The sequence below is a fragment of the Lithobates pipiens genome, unplaced genomic scaffold, assembly GCF_037356315.1.
Source record: "Lithobates pipiens isolate NorthernLeopardFrog02 unplaced genomic scaffold, aLitPip1_a1.2 Scaffold_28, whole genome shotgun sequence".
NCBI lineage: Eukaryota > Metazoa > Chordata > Amphibia > Anura > Ranidae > Lithobates > Lithobates pipiens.
Window position 1 is genome coordinate 58,900,890 of NW_027507789.1, and position 16,506 is coordinate 58,917,395.

At 45.0% G+C, this 16,506-nt stretch overlaps 1 protein-coding gene across 4 annotated transcripts in view; it reads right to left on the reverse strand.

The window, feature by feature from the left end:
- The window catches only part of MGAT5B (alpha-1,6-mannosylglycoprotein 6-beta-N-acetylglucosaminyltransferase B), a 301,610-nt gene that overhangs the window by 4,540 nt on the left and 280,564 nt on the right, over positions 1-16,506 (reverse strand). For 3 of the 4 annotated variants that reach the window (XM_077459277.1, XM_077459275.1, XM_077459276.1), the window contains exons 16-17: positions 15,429-15,503; positions 11,790-12,052 (exon numbers count right to left, since the gene is read on the reverse strand). In XM_077459277.1, coding sequence (XP_077315403.1) covers positions 11,790-12,052; positions 15,429-15,503 — 338 coding nt within the window. The remainder of the gene's footprint in view (positions 1-11,789; positions 12,053-15,428; positions 15,504-16,506) is intronic. The other variant, XM_077459278.1, reaches the window with a different exon arrangement.

Sequence of the window (16,506 nt, forward strand, 5' to 3'; positions counted from 1 at the left end):
CCAAACCAATAGTGACTGATATTAATGCTCAGAAGGAGAGAGTGGTACAACACCCATAAAGTGTGGACTATAGTTCAAAGACTGTAATATAGTGCAATGAATTGAGCTTCACACTGTTCCCAACCACCAGATGTGTTTATGTGTGATGAATACCGTTCCAAGCTTACGACCAGGACTGTTTTGTGCCAATGGTAAAGCATGGTGATGGCACAATCATGGTCTGGACAGCCATATCTTGGTATTCTGCAGGCCCTATCATCACCCTGAAAGGTAGAGTCACTGCCTGCTACTATGTACAAATTTTGGTCAACCATGTGCAACCCTTGGTGCAGACATTGTTTCCCAAAAAAAGCACCATTTATCAAGACGTTAATGCTCTGATTACCAGCTGGCGCTGTCAAATCGTGTTTTTATGAGCATGCAGAAAAAGTCTTGCACCTTCCCTGGGAGCCGCAGCCACCAGACCTCGATATCATAGAGCCACTATAGTAAATTTTGGAGAACAATGTTTGGGCTTGTTTTCCTCCTCTGGCATCTCTGCAAGAACTGGAATGATTTCTGCATGAGGAGTGGTATCAGATTCCATTGTCCATCATCAAAGACTTATATTTTTCAATTCTCAGGAAAAGTGCAAAACATCATATTAGGTTTTCGTTCTTTTATCTGGTGTTTCCATACTGTTGTCCAACCCCTGCACATGGAGGGTTAATGTAGGGGCTACATTAGCACCAGGGTTACATGAAGCGTGAATGTTAGGGTTACAGGGAAGATTAGCATGATGCTTGGTTTTAGAGTTACTGTTAGCCCTTGTACACACGATCGGAGATTCCGACGGAATCTGTCCTATCGGACCGTTTTGTCGGATAATCCGACTGTGTGTGGTATGCATCGGACTGTTTCCGTCGGAATATCCGTTGGACCCAATTTTCCAACTTGTTGGAAATATTTTCCGACAAACTGGTCCGATCGGACATACTCCGATCATGTGTAGAGAATTTTGATCGGACAAAGTGCCACGCATGCTCAGATCAAATTCCTACATCAAAGCTATTGGCTACTAGCGTGAACTTAGTCCTGTCGTAACGAAATAAGGTCATCACGTTCTGAACGATCATATTTTCCGACAACTTGGTCCGACCGTGTGCATGCAACAGTTTCGGACACAATCCGTCAGACAAAATCCAACGGATTTGGTTGGCAGAATGTCCGACCGTGTGTACAGGGGCTTAGACTTATAGGGAGGGTAAGTGTAAGATTTTCAAAGGAGGGTTAGTGTCAGGGTTATATTAAGGGTTAGCATTAGTGTGTAAGTTGGAGTATGAGAATAAAAGAGATATCAGGGAACACTTTGTGGCTTAATAGTGGATATCTCGAATGTATCAATATTAATAGAAAAGGTGCCATCATGTGTGTAAGTGTGTTAGTGTGTAAGTTAGTTCTAGGTTTACAGAAAGGGTAATGGTTAGGGCTACAGGGAGTGTTAGTGTTACAGGGAATATTTGTTTTAGAGCTATAGGAAGGGTTAATGTGAGGGTTACAGAGAAGGTTATTGTTGTGGCTACAGGAAGGGTTAGTGTTAGGGTTACAGAGTGAGGGCTACAGAGGTTACTGTTAGGTTCATAGGGAAGGATGGTGTGAAGTGATAGTGTTAGGGCTACAGGAAGTGTTGCGGTTAAAGTGTATGGAGGGTTAGTTCTAGAGATACAGGGAGGGGTAACATGGAAGAATAATATGAGGGTTACAGGAAGTGATAGTATGAGGCCGCGTACACACGGGCGGACTGTTCGCCCAACCTTGTCTGCTGAACAGTGTTTGGGCGGACAGTCCGCTCGTGTGTGGGCTTTCAGCGGACAGTTTCAGCGGACAGTTGGACGGACAAAGTCTTTCGGAAATTCCGAAAAACTGTCCGCTGAAACTGTGTTTGAGCGAACAGTCCGCCCGTGTGTGGGCCTGTCCGCTGTACTTTCGAAATGAGCGGACTGTTCCCGCTCGGAAAGTCCGCCCATTTCGAGCGCGTGTACAGGTAGGCGGGGCCCGCGAAGGAGACGTCGCGGGCTCCGCCGCCTGGAATGGGCTTAAAGGGGAACCCCAACGCCGAAAAAAATCGGCGTGGGGGTTCCCCCAAAGTCCACACCAGACCCTTGTCCGAGCACGCTACCCGGCCGGCCAGGAAAGGGGGGCGAGCGAGCGCGCCCCCCCTCCTGAGCCGTACCAGGCCGCGTGCCCTCAACATGGGGGGTGCCTTGGGGAAGGGGGGGCCGCGCGGCCCCCCCACCCCAAAGCACCTTGTCCCCATGTTGATGAGGACAAGGGCCTCTTCCCGACAACCCTGGCCGTTGGTTGTCGGGGTCTGCGGGCGGGGGGCTTATAGGAATCCGGGAGCCCCCTTTAATAAGGGGGCCCCCGGATACCGGCCCCCCACCCTATGTGAATGAGTATGGGGTACAATGTACCCCTACCCATTCACCTGTGAAATAAAGTACAAAAAAAAACACAACACAGGGGAAAAAATATTTTATTGCACAGCTCCGCTCCGGGGGTCTTCCGTCTTCGGGGGTCTTCTCGCCGGACTCCTCCGCTATGTGTGTGTAGCTCTTTTACTAGCGGAGGAGTCCGGCTTTCTTCCTCCCCGCCGCCGGCCTCTTCTCCCGACTTCGGGGGTCTTGTCCCCCTCTTCGGTTCTTCTGCCGGGCCACCGCGCCTTCTTGTAGCTCTTTTACAGGCGGTGGCCCGGTCTTCTGTCGCCGCTGCCTTCCGTTCTTCTGTCGCCGCCTTCGGTTCTTCTGCCGGGCCACCGCGCCTTCTTGTAGCTCTTTTACAGGCGGTGGCCCGGTCTTCTGTCGCCGCCGCCTTCCGTTCTTGTTCTTCTTCTTGTTCTTCTGCTTCTTCTCCTGGAGATGTTGACTCGACGAGCTCTCCGGCCGGAATGCCAGAGCCGCGCTGTGCGGTCACTTATATAGTGACAATGGGGCGGTGTCACATGGTATATGTCACATGGGTTGGTCACATGGTGACCCCGCCCCCTTACGATGTCATAGTCCCCATGTGACATCAACCCATGTGACATATACCATGTGACACCGCCCCATTGTCACTATATAAGTGACCGCACAGCGCGGCTCTGGCATTCCGGCCGGAGAGAGCGACGTGTCAACATCTCCAGGAGAAGAAGCAGAAGAACAAGAAGAAGAACAAGAACGGAAGGCGGCGGCGACAGCGGCGACAGAAGACCGGGCCACCGCCTGTAAAAGAGCTACAAGAAGGCGCGGTGGCCCGGCAGAAGAACCGAAGGCGGCGACAGAAGAACGGAAGGCAGCGGCGACAGAAGACCGGGCCACTGCCTGTAAAAGAGCTACAAGAAGGCGCGGTGGCCCGGCAGAAGAACCGAAGAGGGGGACAAGACCCCCGAAGTCGGGAGAAGAGGCCGGCGGCGGGGAGGAAGAAAGCCGGACTCCTCCGCTAGTAAAAGAGCTACACACACATAGCGGAGGAGTCCGGCGAGAAGACCCCCGAAGACGGAAGACCCCCGGAGCGGAGCTGTGCAATAAAATATTTTTTCCCCTGTGTTGTGTTTTTTTTTGTACTTTATTTCACAGGTGAATGGGTAGGGGTACATTGTACCCCATACTCATTCACATAGGGTGGGGGGCCGGTATCCGGGGGCCCCCTTCTTAAAGGGGGCTCCCGGATTCCGATAAGCCCCCCGCCCGCAGACCCCGACAACCAACGGCCAGGGTTGTCGGGAAGAGGCCCTTGTCCTCATCAACATGGGGACAAGGTGCTTTGGGGTGGGGGGGGGCGCGCGGCCCCCCCTTCCCCAAGGCACCCCCCATGTTGAGGGCACGCGGCCTGTTACGGCTCAGGAGGGGGGGCGCGCTCGCTCGCCCCCCTTTCCTGGCCGGCCGGGTAGCGTGCTCGGACAAGGGTCTGGTGTGGACTTTGGGGGAACCCCCACGCCGATTTTTTTCGGCGTTGGGGTTCCCCTTTAAGCCCATTCCAGGCGGCGGAGCCCGCGACGTCTCCTTCGCGGGCCCCGCCTACCTGTACACGCGCTCAAAATGGGCGGATTTGCCTCCGCCTTACGTGGGCGAGTCCGTTCATTTCAAAAGTTGAGCGGACTGTTTGGCAAACAGTTCGCTGAAACAGTCCGCTCGTGTGTGGGCAAGTCCGCTCATGCAAATTTTGAGCGGACTGTTTGCCGAAACTGTTTGACGAACAAGGTTGGGCAAACAGTCCGCGCGTGTGTACGCGGCCTCAGTGTTAATGTTAGGGCTGCAGGAAGTGAGGGTCACAAGCTGGTGTTAGGGTTACAGGAAGGGTTAGTGTGAGGATTACAAAGAAAGTTAGTATGAGGCTTATAGGGAAGATTAACGTTAGGGCTACAGAAAGGGCTAACATTAGGGTTAAAGGGAAGATTAGTGTTGGGATAACAGGGAGGCTTAGCTTTAGGGTTAAATGGAAGATTAGTGTTTTGGCTACAGGGAGGGTTAATGTTAGAACAACAGGGAAGATTAGTGTGAAGGTTAGTGTTGTTACAGGAAGCGTATGAGATGACCTTCTGGGAGTGAAAGCTAATGTGTGAAAATAACTTTTCACTACATAATATCTGTATGTTGACTGCATTTAACCCATATCTCTGCTGAGCATTTGACTTGAATTTGTCTTCACCTTGAGTGGATAAATGTTTCCTAAAGCAGTATAAGTCCTTATGATTGTCTACCTCTGTATTTGATTTTAGAGGCTTTGAAAGCTTTGTTTCCTCTTGAAGGTTTAAGAGGTTAACAAGAAGACAGGTTTACCCAAAGCCCCTCTTCTCTCCAGGTAAAACTTAAGACGTATTTTAATTTCAATCAGATACTGTTTCCTTTCTGGCATATTCCATGGAGATGAAAAAAATAAAAGACCATAACAAATCTGTTGAGATCTTGGGCAGCTTTTATTTTCAATGTAACAACCACCTTGGATTTGAGCACAAATCCTTTTGTATTCAATGTGCCTTTGAGCTATTCGTGTAACTGTTGAAATTTTACAGTGTACCGATTTCTAACGCATACTAACCAATAGTCAGTGCTGGTCTGTAATTCTAAGGCTCTGGGTGGAATGAAATGTAAGATAATTGTGTAAAAAAATTCCATGAAGCTGGCAATTGCCTATAACAATTAAATAAGGTGGTTTATTTTTGTAATGCAGAAGTTTGTAAAGTGTCAGCTAACCTTTTGCATCCTTTCCCCCTAATGCTACTGTAAAAACATCGACAAGCTAATTAAGTATGGTATTGCAAACCATAGCAATGATATCCAATGCAGTAGTTCACATCCTATTTAATTTTAACTTTTACCCCTAAGGCTGTGAAAGCAAAAAGATAGCTGCTGATTGGTAGCACTTTTGCACACTGCTCTTTGCAGTAGGTAAGCCTGTAGGGATCCTCTACCCAGTGCAGAGATGTCAGCTTGAATAAAAGGTGTAATTTTTTTTCCCTGTTTGTTTTCATTTATTACACATACAGTGCCTTGCAAAAGTATTCACCACCCTTTGATTCTTAATTATTTGTTACATTACAGGCTTTAGTTCAATGTTTTTTTAAAATCTGAATTATATGTCATGGATCATAGCACAATAGCCTAAATTGGTGAAGTAAAATTAAAAAATATATACATAAAACTGTTTTTCAGAAATAAAAAACTGATAATTGGCATGTGCGTATGTATTCACCCCCTTTGTTATGAAGCCCATAAAAAGCTCTGGTGCAACCAATTACCTCAGAAGTCACATAATTAGTGAAATGATGTCCACCTGTGTGCAATCTAAGGCTGGGGACTGTTCGCTCAACTTTGTCCGCTGAACAGTGTTTCGGCGGACAGTCCGCTCGTGTGTGGGCTTCAGCGGACAGTTTCAGCGGACAGTCTGACGAACAAAGTTTTTCGGAAATTCCGAAAAACTGTCCGCTGAAACTTGGTTTGAGCGGACAGTCCGCCCGTGTGTAGGCTTGTTCGTCAAACAAAGTCTCGCGCATGCTCAGAAAGAATTTACACGCCGAAGGTTGCATTGCAGTGTATAGGACGTCGTTTTCTAGTCCCGTCGTACGTGCCGTTCACGTCATCGCGCACGGTTTCAGCGGACTGTTCGTTCGTCGTGTGTGGGCAAGTCCGTTCATGCTAATTTTGAGCGGACTGTCCGCTGAAACTGTTTGACGAACAAAGTTGAGCGAACAGTCCCCGCGTGTGTACGCGGCCTAAGTGTCACCTGATCTGTCATTACATATACACACCTTTTTGAAAGGCCCCAGAGGCTGCAACACCTAAGCAAGAGGTTCCACTAACCAAACACTGCCATGAAGACCAAGGAACTCTCCAAACAAGTAAGGGACAATGTTGTTGAGAAGTACAAGTCAGGGTTAGGTTATAAAAAAAATTCAAATCTTTGATGATCCTTAGGAGCACCATCAAATCTATCATAACTAAAAGGAAAGAACATGGCACAACAGCAAACCTGCCAAGAGACGGCCGCACACCAAAACTCATGGACCAGGGCAAGGAGGGCATTAATCAGAGAGTCAGCACAGAGACATAAGGTAATCCTGGAGGAGCTGCAGAGTTCCACAGCAGAGACTGGAGTATCTGTACATAGGATGACAATAAGCCATACGCTCCATAGAGCTGGCCTTTATGACAGAGTGGCCAGAAAAAAGCCATTACTTTTAGCAAAAAACAAAATAGCACGTTTTGAGTTTGCGAAAAGGCACGTGGCAGACTCCCAAAATGTATGGAGGAAGGTGCTCTGGTCTGATGAGACTAAAATTTTACCTTTTGGCCATCAAAGAAAACGCTATGTCTGGCGCCCAACACATCACATCCCCCAAAGAACACCACAGTGAAACATGGTGGTGGCAGCATCATGTTGTGGGGATGTTCTGCAGCAGTCAGGACTAAGAAACTGGTCAGAGTTGAGGGAAAGATGTATGGTACTAAATACAGGGATATTCTTGAGCAATACCTATACTACTCTGTGTGTGATTTGAGACTAGGACGGGGGTTCACCTTCCAGCAGCGCAATGACCCCAAACACACTGCTAAAGCAACACTTGAGTGGTTTAAGGGGAAACATGTAAATGTGTTGGAATGGCCTAGTCAAAGCCCAGACCTCAACCCAATAGAAAATCTGTTGTCAGACTCAAAGATTGCTGTTCACAAGCGCAAACTACCCAACTTGAAAGAGCTGGAGCAGTTTTGCAAGGAGAAATGGGCAAACATCGCAGTGGTAAGATGTGGCAAGCTCGTAGAGACTTATCCAAAGCGTCTTGGAGCTGTGATAGCCGCAAAAGGTGGCTCTACAAAGTATTGACTTATATACTTTATAGAGGGGTGAATACCAAGTTGTGGGTATGTTCTGTAAATTAAATGATACAAATCCTCAAACAATCCATGTTAATTCCAGGTTGCGAGGCAACAAAACACAGAAAATGTCAAGGGGGGTGAATACTTTTGCAAGGCACTGTATCTGTATCTACTTCACTACAAAAAAGTGCATAGGTAACTGGTACAAAAAACAAGCAAAACAAGCACCTTTTTAATCACCAGGTTTTTTTTCAGCCTTTGCCATGGTCTAAAAGTTCTAAGACAGTGGTTTTCAACTGTCACTGTCAGGCTGCGGCTTCATTACCTCTGAACCTCAAGCAGTTTCTCTAACCTGTCACAGTGCCTCTCAGTTAACATACTGCCACCCAGCATTCCATAGTGGGCTGTAACCTCTCCAAGTTTCACTAGGCCCCTTGAGAGCACTCAGGCCGCGTACACACGGGCGGACTGTCTGTCCAACTTAGTCCGCTGAAACGTGTTTCAGCGGACAATCCGCTCGTGTGTGGGCTTCAGCGGACTTTTTCAGCGGACAGTCTGACGGACTAAGTCTTTCGGAATTTCCGTAATTTTGTCCGTCCAAACTTGGTTTCAGCGGACAGTCCGCTCGTGTGTAGGCAAGTTGGACGGACTAAGTATGGCGCATTCTCAGAAAGGATTTACACGCCGAAGGTTGCATTGCTGTGTATTGGACGTCGTATTTCTAGTCCCGTCGTACGTGCTGTACACGTCATCGCGCAAGCTTTCAGCCTGTTCATCGTGTGTGGTCAAGTCCGTTCATTCAAAAGTTGAACGGACTGTCTGTCGGATTGTCTGACGAACTTAGTTGGGCAGACAATCCGCCCGTGTGTACGCGGCCTCAGTCTTCACAGTGCTGCCCAATGTCAACAGTGCCCCCAATCCCCTGCAGTGTCTTACATTGACCCCAACCCCTGAAGTGCCCTCAAGGCTCCCACGGTGCCCCTGAAAAAACCCCCAGCCCCATTCAGGACACATTCCCCACAGATGCCCCCAGTTCCCTCCAGAAACCTCATTCCTTACAGGGCCACCAAGTCTACTGCAAAGTCCCCTCCACAAACCTCATTCCCAGCAATGATACCCAGCCTCATCCAGAGCCTTACAGAATTTCAATATTTTGTATTTTGTTAAGCCGTTCTGCTGAAACTGTCTTGTGTACACACGATCACACCAAAGTCCGATAGTCAAGAACACGGCGACGTACAACACGTACGACACGACTAGAAAAAGGAAGTTCAATAGCCAGTAGCTAATAGCCTCCGTCTCGTACTTGCTTCAGAGCATGCATCGTTTTTGGTCGGTCGGTCCGTCGGGTCCGAACAGCATACAGACGAGCGGTTTTCCCGATAGGAATTGGTTCCATCGGAAATATATAAAACATGTTCTATGTCTAGGTCTATCAGAATTTGCAAAAAAAAAAAAGTCAGATAAGGCATACACACGATCGGAATATACGATGAAAAGCTTCCATCTGACTTTTTCTGTCGGACATTTCGCTCGTGTGTACGCAGCATCAGTGTGTGTGCTCTGAAGCGTGCATGCACTTCTGAAGAAACATGTGATGTGCACCCACAGGTGCATGCCCGTGATGTAAAACCTTTTAAAATGTTGAGCAGAGATTTTCAACCCAAATTCCAAGAATGTTGGGACACTGTAAAACCTACATAAAAACAGAATGCAATGATTTGCAAATCTCAAAAACCCATATTTGATTCACATTAGAAAAATGTAAAAAAGGGGCATCATAGAGAGTCAGAGTGTCTCAGAAGTAAAGATAGGTTTAGGTTCACCAATCTGTGAAAAATTGCTTCTAAAAATTGTCAAACTATTTTAGAATAATGTTCCTCAATGTAATCTTTGGGTCCTCTGACAGCACTGCCTTAAAAACAGGCATGATTCTGTGATGGACATCACTGCATGGGCTCAGGAATACTTCCAAAATCACTGTCTGTGGATCAGTGATGTAAGTAACTCAGTTAAAATAAATGGAGTTACTTAACGCAGTTACTTTAGAGGGTAACAAGTAATCTGATTACTCTTCCCCTCATGGTAACGCCGTTCCCATTACTTGGGCAGTGTTACTGCAATTACATCTACCGCCCGGGACCAGGTAGACAGGACTAGCGAAGGAAGTGAATGTCACCGCCTCCATCGGCGAAATTGACACCTCGTGAGCCCCATTGACTGGTATGGATTTAAAGAAGAACCCCTACGCCGGGGGATGCTGGGACTGTGACATCATGAGGGGTGGGGCCACCATGTGACCCCGCCCCTTATACCTATATAAGTCACCACACAACGCGTCCCTGCCATTACGGCCGGAGAGAGCGTCGTGTGAACATCGGAAGGAAGAAGAAGGCTGTGGCTGTGGCGGCGACAAGACCGGGCCAACGTTAGTAAAAGAGCTGTAAGAAGATAGAGGAGGCCCGGCAGGAGAGCGGGACAAGACCCCCGAAGTTGGAAGAAGACCCCCGAATGGAGGCGGTGATGAAGGAGAAAGCCGGGCTCCTCTGCTAGTAAAAGAGCTAGCAAAAGAGCAGAAGATAGCGGAGGAGCCTGGCAAGAAGATCCCCAAAGTCGGAAGAAGACCCCCGGAGCTGTCTAATAAAGTTGTTTTTTTTATTAACACTTTTTTTCCCCAGGTGAATGGGTAGTGGTATATCGTACCCCATACTCATTCACAGAGGGTGAGGGGCCGGAATCTGGGGGCCCCCTTATTAAAGGATTTTTAAGTTATTTTTAAACTTTTCCACATGATGTACATGTTTTTAATTGTACATACTACTCTGCTGTGGTATCCAGTACATCATATTTAAGCACGCAAGCTGGACTTGTTCTGATAGGCTCTGAGGAAGAGGAACTCCTCCAAACGCGTCTGACTATGCTTTTGCGAGACAGTTTCAATTGGACTCCTATGGAGGAATGATATTATGTCCTTTTATTCAAGTCTTTACTTGTGAGTACAATACCCATTTCTGTGCACAATAAAAATCTACTACTTTACTGAGGATACTGCGCTAGGCAACACGCCTGATATTTTTTTTTACTTTCTAGGCCACATCAGTGCCTGACCTCACAAATGTGCTTCTGGAAGAATGGTCATACATTCCCATATGCACACTCCTAAACCTTGTGGACAGCCTTCCCAGAAGAGTTGAAGCTGTTATAGTTGCAAAAGGTGGGCCAAGGACTTGAATGCCATTAAAGTTCATGTGCGTGTAAAGACAGACGTCCCAATACTTTTGGCAACATAGTATATATAAAAGTAGCCATCCTTTAAGACACTTAGAGCTTGTTTACACCTGTGGTCAAAAAAACCCTGCAGTTGAGTCATATTTTTACCTCCTCTCAACTGCTCGCCCTTTAGCTGGGAATGCAGGTGAATAAATTCTACATCCGCAATGCTTTGTTTGCAGCTGCGACAGGAATTGTACCCTTTGTCCCTCTCAGTGGGCACTACCACCCGCTAATACAACCAATTCAAGCAGCTGTGGTGCGATAGTCTGACATTTGGGGGGTTAAACAGGCAGTTAAGATACAAGGCCTCCTTACAACCTGTCAAATGCTTTTTGAAAGCTATCCCAATGTGGATTGCTCTTCAGACAGCAAAGCAAGTGTAAATGAGCCCTAATAGACACTATTACTTTCAACAGATCTTAGATTCTTCTTTTTGAATTTAGAAGCCTAAAAGACATTTAAATCCAAATAGTTTTGTTAGTTTTTAGATACTACATGAAGCAATTAGAACCTTTGTCAGGTTTTTATTGCTTTTGGAGTAGCTTCCCCCTCTTTATTTATCATAGCAACCTTTGTCATCTGAATGGAAAGCTGATAGAAAATCCCAAATGTCATGATTGTCACTGGAAGCGTAACTAAAACCATAAATGTAAATAAACTATATTTTCCCTTTAGGGCACTTTCACACTGGGGCGGGGGGCGTCGGTGGTCAAGCATCGCTATTTTTAGCAGCGATTTACTGTAGTTTTAGCGGTGCTTTTAACCCCCACTAGTGGCCGATGAAGGGGTTAATAGCGCCCGCAAATTGCCGCTGCCGAATCGCTTTGCAGGCGCTTCGGCGCCGCATTGATTTCAATGGGCAGGAGTGCTTTAGGAATGGTGTACGGTGCTCCTAAAGCGCCCCAAAGACGCTGCTTGCAGGACTTTTTTAATATCCCACAAGCGCACCGCTCCAGTGTAAAAGCACTCGGGCTTTCACACTGGAGAGGCCCTTTGCAGGCGCTATTGTTGGCGATAAAATGCCTGTAAGTTTCCTCAGTGTGAAAGTAGGCTTAATGAATAGGTCCTGGCGGACTAATTTTACCATAGAATTGCATGCCAAAATGATTGCTACATGTGACATTTTACAATACATTTGTTTCAAGACTTTCAAACCTTAGTTGTAAGTTCCAGTATACTCACTGCTCAAGAAACTGCCGCTGATTGATTAAACTGAAGTAGGTGGGCTCACACACCAAATCATGCTTCCAGCATGCACTTGTGCAGGATTCCCCTTCTGCGGACAGCCAGACCTGCATGGCAGAGACTGGGGGCCAGGTAGGTGGAGTAGATTCATTGGATGGCCAAACCAGGTATGTGTGATTAATGAGAACCAAAGAGGAGGGGAGAGGGAGCTGGGATGTGTTCAAGGGGACAGGAAAGGGCAAAGGAGGGGAGCAAAATTCCTGGAGTATAAATCAATTTTTAGATTGATGGTACAGTGAACAAAATGGAAAGAGCAGAAATTATACAAAAAAAATGCAGAAATCAAATGCAGTTAAAAGCAAAATGGGAAAGGATTGATGGAAAAAGGAAATGAGAAAGACATAAAAGGAATTTAAACTACATTATGCACTGGCAACCATTACATGTTATGAACATTTGCAAGAAACCAGGATATGTTATCAGTGGCCCAGAGGGAGCCATCAAACAGTCTGAATTTCATAGAATTAACAATTTAATGCAGTCACACTGAGCAAACTCTATGCTGGAGCAGAAACAGTACTATCAATGGGTGAATAGGCACCTAACAGCTACACTACATGGGCAGTTTTCATCTTATTCTACTGAGTGACTTAAATCTTTGAACCTAAGTTAATGTGTTGCAAAGGAAATGATCACTATGGCTAAATTGCTCTGTAGTTTGAAATTAAAATTGCTCATACAGTAGTATAAGGCTGATATATTTCTAAAATTCGTATTCAACCATGCATAAGAATGAAAATGCATTAATCTTTAGCTCACAGTATGTAAATAAGTAATTTTTTAACTTAACCCCAACATCTGCTTTTCTCCAAAAAACACCTGGTGTTCATTCTAGTCAAAAAGCTTTCCTTTCATAGGGTGACAACACCAAATGAAAAGAAAGGAAAAGGTGCTCCTACCCCAAAACATCCGAATAACCTCCTGAGCTGTCGAATGCAGGAAAAGCAGTTGCTCCGCTGCCAACACAGTAACCAATAATGATCCGCTACTTCAATATTTTCAAATATATTGATACTCCATAAAAAACAGGTAGGTACAGCAGATGTTAACACGTTTCAGTCATGATGGCCTTGTTCACAAACAACAAAAAAGATTGAAGCGCATGTATGAAGTTGCGGATCATCTTTACTGACAACACCAGATGACCTCTAGTGAATTTATTGTAGCATTATCACCCTGCATAGCTGCATCCTGCATAGCTGCATCCTGAGAAGGAGGATTATGAGTGTCACTGCTAATAACTCTCCCTGCCAGTCGGAACAGGACACCCCATCCAAGGGATTTCCCTGCCTCCGTCATAAGAGATACGTGCCACCTCTTTAGGAGAATACATAGGCTGTGACCGCTAACATCTGAAAATGCTATTGTGTAAAGGGGGAAGAGAAGGAGGAGGAAAGGGATTATCGTGGTGCCAAAAACTAAAGGGACACTATATATGTATAAAAAATATTTAACAATATAATTTTATTTGAATGACAAAAATACAAAAACACTGAACAAGTACAAACAATATGACATAAACAAAAGTTGATACAATGGGTACTAAGCAATTAATTATTCAGCTATTAAGCAACCAAAAAGAATCCCGCAGGCATAGATCTTGTGTTAGCCTGTGATTTTAGATATCAGCTCCTACATGTTTCGTCAAACCATTGGCTTCCTCAGGGAAATTATTTCTGTTTGCAAGCAACTTTTGTTTATGTCATATTGTTTGTAGTTGTTCAGTGTTTTTGTATTTTTGTCATTAAAATAAAATTATATTGTTAAATATTTTTTATACATATATAGTGTCCATGTAGTTTTTGGCACCTCGATAATCCCTTTCCTCCTCCATCTCTTCCCCTTTACACAATAAATCCAGTAACAGGGATGAGGTGCCGTATTCATTGAGGTTCTCCCAGCCACACCCCCCCTTTCTCCATCTGAAAATGCTAGTTGTCAGGTTGCTAAGATGTTCCAATGGATTCAATGCTTTCTACAGATCAAGAGTTCTGACTTTACTTTGACTTTCTAATTTGCATGCTTGTTCCAGGTTAGTGTCTCAAAGCATAGAAGCTGGAGCCAGGCAACTAGTATTTTCAGAAAGAGGTCAGCAATGTCAGACATGATTATTTTGAGTATGAATAGTATCTATTTCTTGACAGGAAAAAAAAAACTGTTCAGCGCTCCCTTGGGTTACTTGTAGCCTGGGATACCAGCTTAGATCATCCCATAGGAGCGTATGATATTGAAAAGCATGCTAGCAAGGCCTTCCCTGTTTTCCGTAACAGCCAAACAGCCTATTAGCTTCCAAATATATTTTTTTCTAGTTTAAAAATGAGATAGAGGTCCTGACTGGTTGTTATGGGCCACAAGAAATAGTATGGTCACCCCCTTTTCATACATAAGCCCAGGGCTCTACTTACGATAATGGTATTTGTGGGCCAGTGTCTAGGGCAACAAGGTTAAAGGGGGCAGCACCAAGAAGCAAAATGTACCAATAGTGATTTTTTTTGCTTCCCTTTCTGGTCACCTCTAGACATTTGCAGCTACAATTAGCAAGAGAATAATAAGGGAGGGTTCAGGGTATTTTAAGTCTCAATATAGTTCAGGACACTTGAAATCTATTTTTGGTTGGTTAGTCTGCACAGTTGAATGGCATTCTGCATATATAAAAGCCCTCATGCTTGCATTTATGCATTATAACATTAATTTCTACAAAAAATATTCACATCACACAAGGTATAGAAGTGTGCCTAGGGTAGCATGAGATCTAATTACCGTCCTATGTAAGGGAGGGGGCGATACCAGGGGCACATAAGGTATGTCGTACCATAAAGCCGGCCCTATACCTGTACAATTTTGTTGTCCTTTGATTATTTAAGAGTTAAAGGGGACAATTCAACAATTGATTTTGAAAAAAATTGTTTTTCACTAGTGAAAATATTTGAAGAAAAATAGATTTTTTTTAATGTAATAGGGACAAATACATTTCTAATTGTTGAATTTGGAACCGCCCAAGAAAAATCATAACTAGTCTTATGTGCTTGCACTTGTCAATGTTAATCTGGAAGTAGAATGTTCTAGGAAAAGCGAGATGCTGACATGGTACTCAAATTAAAGTAATTTGTAATTAGTGGTGTCCCTGAAGGCACCATTGCCTTGGTTGGAAAAGTGATTGTTATTCATTCTCATCCAAACGCTCTAATGAAATGCTAGAGGTGTAAGCCCAGGATTAGAATATACGGAGAGTTTTTGTTTTCAATCAGATTCTGTCTAAAAGACTTGCAGTGACATAAAAGAATCAATAAAGTTCAACGATTGAGTTAGCAGGAGTTAGCATTTGTATATGTTTAGAGGGAACATGGTCATGCCCATGTACATATAAAATTACAAGCTACAAATAAAAAAAAAATGTTTATGGAAAAGTAAAACACAGTTATATTATTATTTACTATATACATTACACTTGTCTCTTCAACATCACCAACAAACCCCCCCCACCCCCAAAAAAATAAAAATAAAAACATTGGTAATGTGGGCCTGGAATGATAAGGTTTTTATGGAAAACTCTTATGTAGGAGGCATACAGCTTACCTGGTGCTGGATATAAGCATGGAGCCTCTGGAGCATGCCTTCGCTCGTAAACTCATAAGGCAGGTATGGATCCACCTATGGGATATAAGACAATCATTTTTTATGTTTTAGGACACTAAAGCAAAACTCTAGATGGCTCAGAACAATGGTTTTCAACAAGCTGTGGCCCACTGCCGAGCTGCACAGCCTCCCTCCTCTGGGTCTATAGCCAGCTCCTGATCCCCTAACCTCCCACGCTGCCTCCCAACTCCCATGGTGCCACTGAACTTCCCATAGTGGTCCACAGTACTCCTTAACCACCCACAGTGCCTCCAAGTCCCCTGAGAGCCCTCAGCTTCTTAAGAGTCCTCTTACCTCCCAAAAAGTGCACCAGTCCCCTGCAGTACCCCTAGCTTGCTGCTGCCCCCCCATAGTACCCGCAGACTTCAAAAATGTCCTACAGTACCCCCAATCCTTGCAGTGTCTCCAGTCTTCAACAGTGCCCTTGGAAAGCCCCAAGCCTCCTGAAAAGATCTCCAGACCCCACCAGAGACCCCGTCCCACACTGTTGCTCCCGCTTACACCAGAATCCTCATACTCTAGAGGGCTACTAATTCTTGCGCTGAGTCCCCTAACTACCTCTAGAATCCTCATCCCCTCACAATGACACCCAGCCCCATTCAGAACCCTCCAACACATATTTTGTATTCCCATACTTTTGGTGTGTTAGTATAAACTTTTTATTTTTTTTTACTGTTGGGGGGGATGGAAGGTTTTGGAAGGATTTACAGGGACTTTGTCCCATTAAGGCTGAGAACCACTGGTCTAGAACAAACAATAAGTTAGCCCTACTTCCTATTTATAATAATAGCTCTAGAATAACCTGTAATTAAAGTTAAAGCTTACATCTTCCATAAAAATTAATTGTCCATTCCTTTAAAAAAAAAAGAAAAAAAAGTTCTCAGTGCAACACCAAACCTATCAATTGCATTTTACCCCAAAGACCAGCTTACTCTGCGATCTGGTACTCTTCCAGGTTAAAGAACACCTGCAATTGGGCTTTAAAAAGGAATTCCAGGCAACAAATGAAAGCATTCAG